This window comes from Salvelinus alpinus, chromosome 1 (assembly GCF_045679555.1).
Source record: "Salvelinus alpinus chromosome 1, SLU_Salpinus.1, whole genome shotgun sequence".
Classification (NCBI taxonomy): domain Eukaryota; kingdom Metazoa; phylum Chordata; class Actinopteri; order Salmoniformes; family Salmonidae; genus Salvelinus; species Salvelinus alpinus.
The window spans coordinates 86,940,549-86,953,830 of NC_092086.1; the positions used below are offsets into that span (position 1 = coordinate 86,940,549).

The following is a 13,282-nucleotide window of genomic DNA, read 5'->3' on the forward strand; positions in this document are numbered from 1 at the left end:
CCATGTAGCAGCACTGTAGAGGGGCTCTGTTGAGGTCTTGCATCCTGTATATCGTACTATTAATGGACTTTATCAATGGACTGTTCTGTAGAAATTAGCAGAGTTTGTCTAGTGTTTGGAAGCTCTTGTGGAGTTCTTATTTGTTGGAGTGAGCAGTCTGTGTGAGTCAATATGAACCGTGTCTGTGACTGAAGTACTGACCAGTCTCTCTTTTTGTGTTTCCCTCTCTCTGTCCACAGTTCCAGATTTCAGCATCAATGCAGTCTCCACCAATGACAGCCAGGAGCGTGGCGGCCTGGGCCTCTCCAAGGTGTCAGGCCTAGAGCGCAGCCAGGAGAAGAGCCTGGAAAGCTGCAGGGAAGCCCTCGTGCCTCCCCCCGCGCCCAGTGCTCCCAAGCAGCCCCTACCCCCGCAACCCCGTGCGGCTGCCCGCCCCCTGCCTCTGTCCCTACCCACCTCCCAGGCCCAGCCATCTCCCCCCAGCTCCCGTCTGGCCCAGGTACCTGTTCACCAGCCCCCACGCTCAGAGGCTTCCCTCAGGCCTCAGATCCCCGAAGTCCTGCCTCTCGCTCAGGGTCAAGAGCCCTCGCAGCCCCCCCAACCCCGGCCCCAGCACCAGCCTGAGCCCCTGCCCCACCCACGACCTCCGCCCACTGCCAGCCTGCACCCACACCCCCCGTCTCCCGCCCTACCGGCCCACCACCCCAGCCAGAGCCAGGTCGGGCTTCATCGCCCTCCCTCACGCTGTGGGCCACACTCTCGCCCCCTGTCTGCCTACAGCAATAGCCTTAGCTTCAACGGCCTCAGGTGAGTTCCAAGTCTATTTACCTGAAAGTATTCAAACTCTTATCTTATGTCAGCGTGTAAATGATTGGCAAGATCAAACCTTGAGTTAGTAATACGCTGAAACCCTCCAGCCAAATAACACCGCTGACTCTCACCAGGGTAGTTAAACTACCGCCTCTCCAGCTGAGCGATAAGTGCTTGGATTTATTTTCCACCCACATTGTCATCCGCTGATAGTAGCCTTCAGCTCTCTACCTACCAGTCACATCTCTTTACCCATCTCTATGGATCAGCTAGCTGTTCCACCACCCATAGTCAAGCAGCATACTGTGCTTTAGTTCAGCGCTCCAGGATAGCCGCCCCACTCTCCGTCTCAGGGAGGAGCTGGCTCTGTGTCTGGAACCCTCTGCCAGTGTGCCAACGGGTCTGGCAGCCTCTGTGAATAATCACATGGTGGTTACGGAGACAGGCGGCAGCTGCTAATAAGCTTTTGGGCTTAGCTTGTTAAGATACTGCTACATGAGTCTCAGAGGGAGAAACCCACACACACAACAACAGACTCTCTGCCTGGTCTCTCTCTCTCTCTCTCTCTCTCTCTCTCTCTCTCTCTCTCTCTCTCTCTCTCTCTCTCTCTCTCTCTCTCTCTCTCTCTCTCTCTCTCTCTCTCTCTCTCTCTCTCTCTCCCCTTCTCTGTCCTCTCTCTCTCTCTCCCCTTCTTTCTCTCTCTCTCTCTCTCTCTCTCTCCTTTTTTATGCATGTACCTCTGGAGCTGATTAAAGGGATAATTTGGTAATTTTGATAATTTTTATCTGCTTCCCCAGAGTCAGATGAACTAATAGAGACCATTTTTATGTCTCTGTGTCCAGTATGAAGGAAGTTAGTGGTAGTTTGATAATGATAATTAGTGTTAGCGCAATGACTGGAAGTCTATGGGTATCTACTAGCATGCGAGCAGTTATCCTAGACTTCCAGTCTTCATTGCACTAAAGCTAGCAGGATTGGCTCATGAAACGACCGCTAACTTCCTTCATACTGAACACAGAGACATAAAAATGGTCTCTATTAGTTCATCTGGCTCTGGGGAAGCAGATAAAGGACCTCATGCCCAGAATCCCGAAGTATCCCTTCAACTAGAGAAGCGTTCAAACACAGATGCTGTTCTATAATGTTTGCCAGTGGTGGTTATTTTAGCAATAAGGCCCGAGGGGGTGTGGTATATGGCCAATATACCACGGCTAAGGGCTGATCTTAAGCACGCCGCAACCCGGAGGTTTGAAAACAGCCTATAGCCGTGGTATATTGGCCATATACCACAAACCCCAGAGGTGCCTTATTGCTATTATAAACTGGTTACCAATATAATTAGAGCAGTGAAAATAAATGTTTTGTCATATCTGTGGTATACGGTCTCATATACCACAGCTGTCAGGCAATCAGCATTCAGGGCTCAAACCACCCAGTTTATAATTGCACTTATAAACTGGGTGGTTTGAGCCCTGAATGCTGATTGGCTGACAGCCGTAGGTATATCAGACCATATACCACAGGTATGACAAAACATTTAATAGGATGTGAAACCTTTCTGTCTGTTAGAGCTTCATATCTACTATAAACAAGGGGAAGAGTTGACATGTGGAAGTGGTATCATTTTTTCTCTCTCTTTCTCCCCTTCTCTGACCTTCTCTCTCTCTCCCCTTCTCTGTTCTTCTCTCTCTCTCCCCTTCTCCGACCTTCTCTCTCTCTCCCCTTCTCTGACCTTCTCTCTCTCTTCCTTTCTCTGACCTTCTCTCTCTCTCCCCTTCTCTCTCTCTCCCCTTCTCTATCCTTCTCTCGCTCTCCCCTTCTCTATCCTTCTCTCTCTCTCCCCTTCTCTGACCTGCTCTCTCTCTACCCTTCTCTGACCTTCTCTCTCTCTCCCCTTCTCTGATCTTCTCTCCCTCTCCCCTTCTCTGACCTGCTCTCTCTCTCCCCTTCTCTGACTTTCTCTCTCTCCCCTTCTCTGACCTTCTCTCTCTCTCCCCTTCTCTGACCTGCTCTCTCTCCCCTTCTCTGACCTTCTCTCTCCCTCCCCTTCTCTGACCTTCTCTCTCTCTCCCCCTTCTCGGACCTTCTCTCTCTCTCCCCTTCTCTGACCTTCTCTTTATCTCCCCTTCTCTGACCTTCTCTCTCTCTCCCCTTCTCTGACCTTCTCTCTCTCTAGCAGCAGTCGGAGCAGTACCCCGGGCGGTACCAAGCCCCACGGCCCCGCTGGCCCGTCCCCACATCTACCCCATCACCCGCCATCCGGCTCAGTCGCTGCAGCAGCAGCCACCGCCTTCCCCCTGCCCATCCCAGCCAATCAGATTGCTCCCCACGGCTTCCCCCCCGCCCTGCAGTCCTCGCCACACCCCCATCACCCCAATATGTTTGCGCCTCCAGCAGTCTTGCCCCCACCTCCGCCACTGACGTCTAGCACCCTGCCAGTCCCCGGAGGACACCCCGCCGCTGGGACACCCTACTCAGGTAGGCACATGTACCAGGCTGGCCCCCACGTGGACAGGCAGGAGAACTGCACCACAACAACAATGTGCAAAGCTGTAAATTCTCATGGCTGTTGTGGCAGAAACCAGGTCATTTGTGGCATGATGGGTGCGTGTGGAGCACAAGACGTGTCAAACTGTGACAGGGAGCGAGAGAGACGGACATACGGTTACCGTGATGCTAATTTATAGGAGACATTGACTGACGACTCAGGATTGTGTTCGCTGCACTCTGTGCCGTCTGTGTTTGTCTATCGTAGTGCAGTGGGTGCTGACAGGCGTCCTGTCCTTCCCTCTGTCTATATTCTGTTGATTGATTTGGTTACTCAAACAACACACCCTATCTTTCCAATCAGGCCATGTGATGAAAGTGCTTATGCCCTCTCCTGTTGTGCCAAACTGTGATCAAATGTGATCATGATTTAGTAACGGTGTCGCTCTGAGCAATTCTCACTTTCACAAGGAAATGTGTTCATCTCACCGAAAATCAAAACAGTCAATACAGAATCATTTTTTTCTGAAAAGCATGTAAAATGCATTTGTCTATTTCTCCTCAACCTGTTGTGAGCCGGTCAGTTAATGAACAGCTCTGGTCTAAAATGGGGTTAGAGGTTTTCATGTAATTGCAGTAACGTTGCTGACTCTTCAAGCAGCACGCACCGTTCAGGAATGTCCTGTGTGACTCCCATAGTGAAGACGATACAAGGACCTTGTCATCCGGATCATCCTGAGTCTCTATCTTGGTTTTAATGTGACATGTGACTAACACCATAGAGCCTATGTAGTGGTTGTACTGCACCGCCATGGAGATTGTTACTCTCACTTAAAACAGATCTGGAACAGACACTTTCGCTATCATGGGTATTCTTCCTCGTCTTATCCTTAGCTGTTATAGAACAGATCTGGCATAGACACACAGACACAGGTCCTGAACATGAATCTTCTTCTTTCCTCCTCCTCTTCCTCCTCTTCTCTCCCTCTCCTTTCTCTCTCCTCCAGAACAAGACCTGCTGCGCCAGGAGCTCAACAACCGTTTCCTCGCCTCGCAGAGCGCCGACCGCGGGGCCTCCCTGGGCCCGCCCCCCTACCTGCGCACCGAGCTCCATCAACACCAGCACCAGCACCAGCACCAACACACGCACCAGCACACCCACCAGCACACCTTCACTCCCTTCTCCCACGCCATCATGCCAACCCCTGCACCCCCCATGGTGCGTACCCCAGCCAGAAATGTGAGGATAAGTAGAACACCACTCCGGGGAGGGCGGAGAGGGTTGGGGGTTTTGGGGAGGAGGGGCGGTGGACTGGGGGGTGAGGGGGGGGGTGTAATGATAGCAATGTTTGATGATGTTTTATTTTATTAAGCTTTTACAGCAAAAACCTCAAAATGCTTGGTGTATATGCATTAACAATGGGGTGGAAAGAGTAGTGTTTTTGAACACGGCTGTTTTAATACAGTATTGGTACTATAAGGTAGTCCTAGTCTTGCTGGAGGAAAATTGTTTTTTTTGTGGTGTGCCTTCTAATAGTAACCATGTGTTTCTCCATTCTTTACCACATTGATGCCTTTCTTCTCCCAAAAACTCTTTCTAGTGTTTTCTCTGGAATATTTTGGGCACCCCAAACTTGAATCCAGCTTTTGCTAAATTGGCAATAACTGCCTCCGAGGCAGAGTTGCATAATTCTGGGCTAGCTTTGAGAACATAATACCAGTTTAATCATTCTGTCTTAAATGACATCATGTACTGTAGTTAGTTGAGTTTTCATTATAGGAGAATGCTTTGGGTTTGGAGCCCCGCTGTTTGTCTGGGGCCAAAGGCACTGTGTTGTGTGGCTGTCCCTCTGATACAGGCCTGCTCACCAGCCCTCTCTCTAACACACAAACATACACAGACACACCCATGGACCCAGACAACGGGGACACACAGACTTGTTTTTCTATCCTTGTGAGGACCTAAAATGTATTTCCATTCAAAATCCTATTTTCCCTAAACCTTACCCTAACCTTAAACACACACACACACACACACACACACACACACACACACACACACACACACACACACACACACACACACACACACACACACACACACACACACACACACACACACACACACACACACACACACACACACACACACACACGCGCCTACTGTAACCGCAGAGTATTGTACATTGCTCTGAAGATATTCCTCAAAGGCAGATTGGCTAGCACTCTGACAGCTAATGAGGACATTAAAGTGTTTTTAAGGCCGCAGTGTTTATACTTGAGTGGGGGAAATGTATTCCCTAGGTCCACATTAAACCACTAAAACCTCCCCAAATGAGACACAGGGATACACAGAGCTGCATAGTTTATGAGCTCTTCAGTCGCTCACGAAATGGGAGCGCGAGAGGCAGGGAAAGGGCTGTTAAGGCTGAGGATAACGATGTGGTCAAATGGCTCCTCTGTGTTCTTGATTCACTAAACAGCCCAGTCTGACATGTAGATCATTAAGCTCCTCTTTAGCTGCTGGAATATTCTTTCCCTGTTCTTAGTTCTGTTTATTTCCTTCCTTCTACAGTTTGAAAAATTCCCAACAAAAGTTGACCCCTTCTACAGACACAGCGTGAGTTTCTCTGTGTTTGTGGGGTAGTTTGTACACTCAGTACGTGCCTCTCCTCCCATCTATCCATGCTAGTTCATGTTGTGGTTCTGTGTGTATTTATACAGTAGCTCCCATGCCTCCACCTCTGCTTCTGCTCTGAGAGAATACAGCATCCTGTCTATCCGGGAATGCTGTATTTTTGTCTTACCCATCACAATGTGTCTGTCTGCTAACACGACTGTCTGCTTGCTCATTCATTCACTACTGTACCATTCACACGATGGAACCTGGCTGAATCATTGCAACCCCCTTCCTACTCAAGTGAATAGGACAAATTCTCAATTTAGTTCAATGGCTGTACCAAGTGTGTGCGTGCGTGCGTGTGTGTGCGTGCGTGTGCGTGCGTGTGTGCCGCTAAATGCTTGTCTCCACCACACTTGACCTCTGCCTTCAATTACTGCTCTGCTATTCAGAGGCATTCAACTGTTGTGCATGTTGTGAATCAGAGTAGCAATTACATGTTAGTCAGAGTTTGGTCTTAATTCATCTCACTACTATCACCACCGTTAGGCTGGGTAACCCCACTTTAAAATTAGTTCATTAATGTGGAAGTATATTATGTAAGCCTCAACAGACAGACACCCGTTGTGATTGTATAGGAGGATTCTTTCTGGTGAGAGAGTTCAGTTTTACTCTCAACACTAGCTATGACTAGCCAATAACTGTAGATTTGTTTTAGTGGCTAATAAGTAACTCATAGGTTATTACTGTGTAATGTCCATGTTAGTGCTTAGTAAATACCTGGTGATTTCAGTACCATTATAAAAGTGTAACTGTTTTAGTTTTGCTAAACACTTTGAGGCACTAAGAACAGTGACAGTTGTAGCTACCTGACTGACGGCGGTCTGGATGTTGATCCCTAGTTATGGTGGGTTTGTTGTGACATCATCATGTCTGTCATGTTGTTCCCTCCCTCCCCAGCCCCCCTGTACCCTGTCATGTCATCATGGCCCCTCCCTCCTTCATCTCAGTGTTCATACAGCTGCTGTCCTTCTCCTCTGTCGGAACAACCACACCCATCCTCACTCCTCTCTTCTGTTCTCAGCTGTTTCACTCCTACCCCCCGGGCGTGTCCGGCATTCCTCCAGTGATCCCTCCGAACGGGCCATTCGGCTCTCTGCAGGGGGCCTTCCAGCCCAAGGTAGGGGCCACAGGCCAACACCACACACACAAGCAGTGAACATGACAAACACATCTTCATTGTAGAGGGTGCTCTCTGACGGCCAACACACAGCTTAACATACGTTATCAGAATAGGGAGTGGACTTGGGAAACGTGCATGTACACACTAAAGACAGAGACGGTGCTCCCCATACCTCCTCTCACAATGAGCTCTCTCTGTGTTCTGTAGACTTCTAACCCACTGGATGTGGCCTCAAGACCTGGAGCAGTCCCACACACACTCTTACAGAAGGACCCCAGGGTAAGCACCCTGTCTGGACACACTCACTCATTCAATAGTGAAGCCACGCATAGTTGCTAATTAAGAACGCCTGAGAGACATGAAAGTAACTGAGCCCCCCCTCTCTCTCTCTCTCTCTCTCCACATCTCTCCCCCCTCTCTCTCTCTCTCCACCTCTCTCCCCCCCACATCTCTCTATCCCCTCTCTCTCCCTCTTTTTCTCCTCTAGCTAACGGATCCATTTCGGCCCATTCTCAGGGTAGGAATGCTTTAGTTCTCTCTCCCCTAACATAAATCTAAAAAGAAACATCCCGTAATGTGTCCTTGAGAATCCTGCCTTTGAGGTTAACCATATCTTCTTGTTTTGCGTTTGTCCAGAAACCGGGGAAGTGGTGTGCCATGCATGTCCATATGGCCTGGCAGATCTACCACCACCAGCAGAAAGTCAAGGTGAGACCTCCCCTTTGCACTTCCTTCCACTCACAGACTGTAGAGAAACACTGTCTGTTGTGCTTCACTATAGTGTGGTTCTCTAAACCCCAATGTTTTATCATCTAAGCCCCAAGCCAGTTAAATTGGTAGTATAATCCAGCTCCCCTCCTGGAGAGAGACATTATTGAGAGAGAGAGAGAGAGAGAGAGAGAGAGTCTTATAAGAGGACTGCCATCTTGTGGTACCTTCACTGGTGTACTGGAGGGTAAATGCCGTTTACACATATTGTTTATTTGCACGCGCGTTGACCCATCTTTTGCAGATATGCAATGAAAGTCTAGGAAATGTTACTTTACTCGCATACGGAGATCAGCTTCATGCCTGAGCTCTCAGACCCCTTCTGCTGCTACTGCTGTGTTGGCGATGGGTTTTTCATGTGCTGTTTCTCCCTGTCTGGCGTCTTCCAGCAGCAGATGCAGGTCGACCCACACAAGCTGGACTTCGGGCTCAAGCCGGAGTTCCTGAGTCGACCCCCCGGCCCCAGCCTCTTTGGCGCGATGCACCACCCCCACGACTTAGCGCGTCCCGCCACGCTCTTCTCAGCAGCAGGTGAGTGCGAGTTGGTTAGTGTCCTGGGTAGAGGTAGATTGACACCATAGAAATTGGATTACCAGAAGAGACAAAGCCCTTCAGACCAGAACAATTTGACTGGAACACTCATGGGTCATTGTATTTCTATGATTGACACAATATCTCCAGGACCTCCTCTCCCCACAGAGCTAGATCAATCCCACTGGCCCCATGGAGAGGTCTATTTTTAACATGGCGTGTCAAGGCAAAGCACCAGTCTCCACATAGGTTATAGATTACATGTTGAGATCAATGCTCTTGCCTAAAAAGGGATGCATCCTGCTTATTTTTCCTACATTGTATCTCAGTTCAAAATCTATGATGCTACAATCAAATATTTGAGCTACATTACACATGTCTAAGCTAAGGGAGATGAATATCTAGTTTTTCTATCATGAAGATGTCTTACATCAACCCTTTCCCGTGTCAGGTTCTACACACCCGTCAGCCGGCCCGTTCGGCCACCCGTCCCACCACCCTGGCAACTTCCTCACCCCTGCACCTCACTTAGGTAAGGCGCAGCCCACACAGTACACCTATGTAGCATTTCAAATGATTTTGAGGGTGTATGGAGCACTGAGGAGTACAGTGTCTGTGTCAGAAGCTGGTTGACACTGTGAAGGAGCAATATAGAGAGGGTGCTGACTGTGTTTGCTCTCTCTCCTCCCTCCCTCACTCTCTCTCTCTGTCTGCCTGTCTCTCTCTCCCTCCCTCACTCTCTCTGTCTGCCTGTCTCTCTCTCCCTCCCTCAGAGCCATTCAGTAGGCCTCCCTCATTTGGAGGACTCGCCTCTCTCAGCACAGCAGCCTTTGGTGGACTTGGAAACCCAGCACTAAGTGAGTTTCATCTCCATGACAACAATGTATATGTGTATTTGACAACCAATCATTTGAATTTCCGGTCAGATTCTGAAAGTGAAAAACGAACGTTGCATGGGGTATTCATGGACTTCTAACGCTAGAGTTAACCGACCATCACACCAGGGAGATATGCCTTTTAACTGGTGTTTTGGTCTTTTCTTCTTTCCGTGTGTTGAATCCCTAACAGCGCCTAACTCTGTGTTTGGCCATAAAGACAGCCCCAATGCGCAGCAGCACTTCAGCAACAACCACGAGCCGTGGAACCGGCTGCACCGCACGCCGCCCTCCTTCCCCACCCCTCCACCCTGGCTCAAACCTGGCGACTCGGAGAGGAGCGCCTCAGTCAGCTCCCACGAGAGAGACCGAGACTCAGACAAGCGAGACACTTCCTCTGTCAACAAAGATGACAAGGAGAGGTGGGTGTTATGAAGTGACAACTCTGAATGTACCCTAAAGTTATACCACTGACAAACAATGAACTAGTGATACAAATTTAAATATGACTTTAAAGCCCATTGTTGTTTGTGTCCATCCAGGGAAGCCATGGAGAAGCGTCACCAGACCCATCCGTCCCCAGTCCCCATCAGCCTGTTGGGTCACAGCCGTCCCCCGGAGCCCCCGAGGAACCACCTGCCCCCCAGCGAACCCACCAGGGATAAGGACAAGCCCAAAGACCGAGACAGGGAGCACCCCGACTCCTGGAAGGACAACGGCACAGACGAGCACAAGCTCAAAGAAAATCACCACAGCGACAAGGACACAACGCCAATCATCCACGACGGGCGGGTGACTGAGGACAAGGCCAATGGCAGAGGGACGACCTCACCCTACATCCGCCAGACCAGCCTGGACCGGCCCAACGGGGGCTTGGGGAGGGGGGAGAGGGAGGCCCTGATGGAGAAGAAGGGAGAGCTGCCCTCTCCCTACGAGCACCACAAGAAGAACAACAACGAGGTGAAGGTTAAGGAGGAGAGGAAAGAGGAGCAGGACAGCCCTACGGACAGGGACAGGCCCCCCTCTCACCCACACCCTCACCTCCACCCACATCCGCACCAGGTGCCCCCCACGCCCAGCTTCCACACCCACCCCGCCTCCTCCATGGCGATGCCCATGGGCATGGCGGGCGTCCACCCCATGAACAGCATCAGCGGCCTGGAGAGGACTCGAATGGTGGCCCCCTTCATGGGCATTAGCCCCATCCCAGGGGCAGAGAGGTTCCCCTACCCAGCCTTCCACTGGGACCCCATGAGGGACCCGTACAGGGGCCTGGACATCCACAGACGGGACCCTCTGACCAGGGAACTGCTGCTGAGGAACGATCCCCTGCACCGGCTGGCCGGGCAGCGTCTCTACGAGGCAGAACGCTCCTTCAGGGACCGAGAGTCTCATGACTTTAACCGTGACCACCACCACCCTCTAGCCCTGGAGCAGCGCCGGGAGCAGGAGGCCCGGGCCCACCTGGAGGAGCGCGAGCGCCTGCACATGCTCAGAGAGGACTACGAGCACGGCCGCCTGCACGTCGCCATGCACCACCCGGCCCTGGAAGGCCACCTGCCACACCCCCACCCCGGCCTCATGGCCCCCGGATTACCCAGCATGCACTACTCCAGGGTGAGCCCCTCGGCCGCCGCTGCAGCGTATGCCGCCCACGCTGCCGCAGCTGCAGCCCACCAGAATGGTATCCTGAACAAAACACCCCCAACGGCTTCCCTGAGCGCCCCGCCCCCCCTTATCCCCACGCTGGGTGCCAGGCCGGGCTCCCCCAGACGGACTATGCCCCTCACCACAGACATCAGAGACAGACCGTCAGCCCACAACCACAAAGACATAGAGGCACGGTGAACGGAGCGGGGTGCAAACCTAGCCTCACCCTGGACTACAGGCAGATTCTGCCCCATACCCTGTGTCTGACACAATTACTAACACTGAACTCACACCAAGCACTTAGCTTTGGGAAAACTAGACTGTACCATAGCTGTGAATAATATGTGGTTAAAAAACACCCACAGATCATGTGTTTTTTTTTTTAAGGGGAAAAAAGGGGGATGAAATTATGTAAACAAAAAATGAGATTTTACTAAACTCTTTTTTCCAGTTTGCTCCTGCTTTTTGTGTGTATTCTTGTCTTGTATAGAAAGCGGCCTGGAATACCCTGAAGGTGTGTAGGTTAATAGAAACGGATCCCTCACAAAGACGTTTTGGAATGTACAGGTACTTCAATGCATTGACAGACAGCAAAGTGTGTAGATATGTGTACAGTCAACATGCTCACTCCTTAAGGAACAAATCAAGGTACAAATATGCAAAAGGGTGTTTTGAAAGCTTTACTTTGAACAAATGTAAATAGAGGACTATTATTAAGAAGGAGGAAGGGTAGAATGTGCTTTTTGCAGATTGGGTTTTGCTTGACGCGGCGGAAAAAGCATTGTACCAGAGACCACCATACCCACCATTCAACTATGCAACAAATGTCTGGGCTTACACTCTGAAAGCCAGCCTGGTCACCACCCCAACTAACTCTGACAACACTGTATTCTCTCCACAACCAAGATCTCACAAAATCATAATAATGTATATATCACTGAAATGAAATAGTGCTCGTAAAAAACACTATACCGTACAACGGTTGTGCAAACGTAAAACAATTTTCTTACAAATTATACAAAGCTGTGGTGACAATCCTTAAAATGTCTATTATAGAGCTATTTTTATTTTCAGAGGAATTCCAATGCCTGAAGTCGCCGAACAGACAGTTTAAAGTGAGAGAGATCCCTTACTTACAGTTACCCCAACAACTCAACTCACACTACTCCCACTACTAGTCTTGTTTTGGAGAGAATACAGCACATTTACAAAAATACACCACATTATCCCTTCTAAAGGAGTGTAAAGTATGTGTTTGGAAATAAGTTATGTTTATCTAACAGTGTATTAAAGTGCTATCCTAAGTTGTTGTATCTATAAAAATAAAAAAGACAAAAAAGCCAGTCTAAACTATGGATAGTTTGTTTCTAATGAGCAGAGATCTATTTTAGTAGTCCACTGAAGGGTTAGTTGTGCGCTTCAAAACTCTGTGAGAGCCAGATGTTGTGTAGTGTTTTTTTTTAACCACACATTAAAAACGTCCACTAGAGCCGTAGTGGTTAGTCAATGCGTATTGCAGAGAGATTGTTAACAAGAAAAACGTTTTTTGCTGTTAATCATGTACGTAAAAAAAAGTATTTCTAGAATCAAAAAAAAAATGTAAGACCAAAAAAAAGAAGCGACTGAATCTTCAGCATGCTCCTCATTTAAACTTGTGTTATGTAAATTGTGCCATGTTATTAAAAAATGTGAACTAAAAATGTCTACTGGCTTTTTTATGATCATGAGAGGTAAATAATTGCGGTCTGCACTAGAAATGTAAACATAATGTCCGATCCGACATCAGTGGTGTAAAATAACTACACCGAACAAAAATATGAACGCAACATGTAAAGTGTTGGTCCCATGTTTTATGAGCTGAAATAAAAGATCCCAGAAATGTTCCATACGCACAAAAAGCATTATTTTTTGCACAAATTCGTTTACAACCTTGTTAGTGACAAATATAATCCATCCACCTGACAGCTGTGGCATATTAAGAAGCTGATTAAACAGTGTGATCATTACACACGTGCACCCTGTGCTGGGGACAATAAAAGGCTACCCTAAAAAAAATGTTTTGGCCACAGATGACTCAGGTTTAGAGGGAGCGTGCATTGGCATACTGACTGCAGGAATGTCCACCAGAGCTGTTGCCAGAGAATTGAATGTTAATTTCTCTACCATAAGCCGCCTCTGATGTCGTTTTAGAGAACGTTGGCGTGTGGGCGAGCTGTTTGCTGATGACAAAGTTGTGAACAGAGTGCCCCGTGGTGGCAGTGGGCATAAGCTACGGACAATGAACGAACACAATTGCATTTTATCGATGGCAATTTGAATGCACAGTGATACCGTGATGAGATCCTGAAGGCCATTGTC

At 49.1% G+C, this 13,282-nt stretch overlaps 1 protein-coding gene across 9 annotated transcripts in view; it reads left to right on the forward strand.

The window, feature by feature from the left end:
* The window catches only part of auts2a (activator of transcription and developmental regulator AUTS2 a), a 503,450-nt gene extending 490,826 nt beyond the window's left edge, over nt 1-12,624 (forward strand). For 2 of the 9 annotated variants that reach the window (XM_071330206.1, XM_071330280.1), the window contains 13 exons: nt 240-807; nt 2,987-3,288; nt 4,305-4,537; nt 5,873-5,917; nt 7,002-7,097; nt 7,308-7,379; nt 7,588-7,617; nt 7,737-7,808; nt 8,258-8,399; nt 8,851-8,931; nt 9,173-9,256; nt 9,456-9,696; nt 9,817-12,624. In XM_071330206.1, the coding sequence (XP_071186307.1) occupies nt 240-807; nt 2,987-3,288; nt 4,305-4,537; nt 5,873-5,917; nt 7,002-7,097; nt 7,308-7,379; nt 7,588-7,617; nt 7,737-7,808; nt 8,258-8,399; nt 8,851-8,931; nt 9,173-9,256; nt 9,456-9,696; nt 9,817-11,122 (3,272 nt within the window). In that variant the 3' untranslated portion in view covers nt 11,123-12,624. The remainder of the gene's footprint in view (nt 1-239; nt 808-2,986; nt 3,289-4,304; nt 4,538-5,872; nt 5,918-7,001; nt 7,098-7,307; nt 7,380-7,587; nt 7,618-7,736; nt 7,809-8,257; nt 8,400-8,850; nt 8,932-9,172; nt 9,257-9,455; nt 9,697-9,816) is intronic. The other 7 variants (XM_071330223.1, XM_071330233.1, XM_071330244.1 and 4 more) reach the window with 7 other exon arrangements.
* The last annotated feature ends 658 nt before the right edge of the window (nt 12,625-13,282 follow it).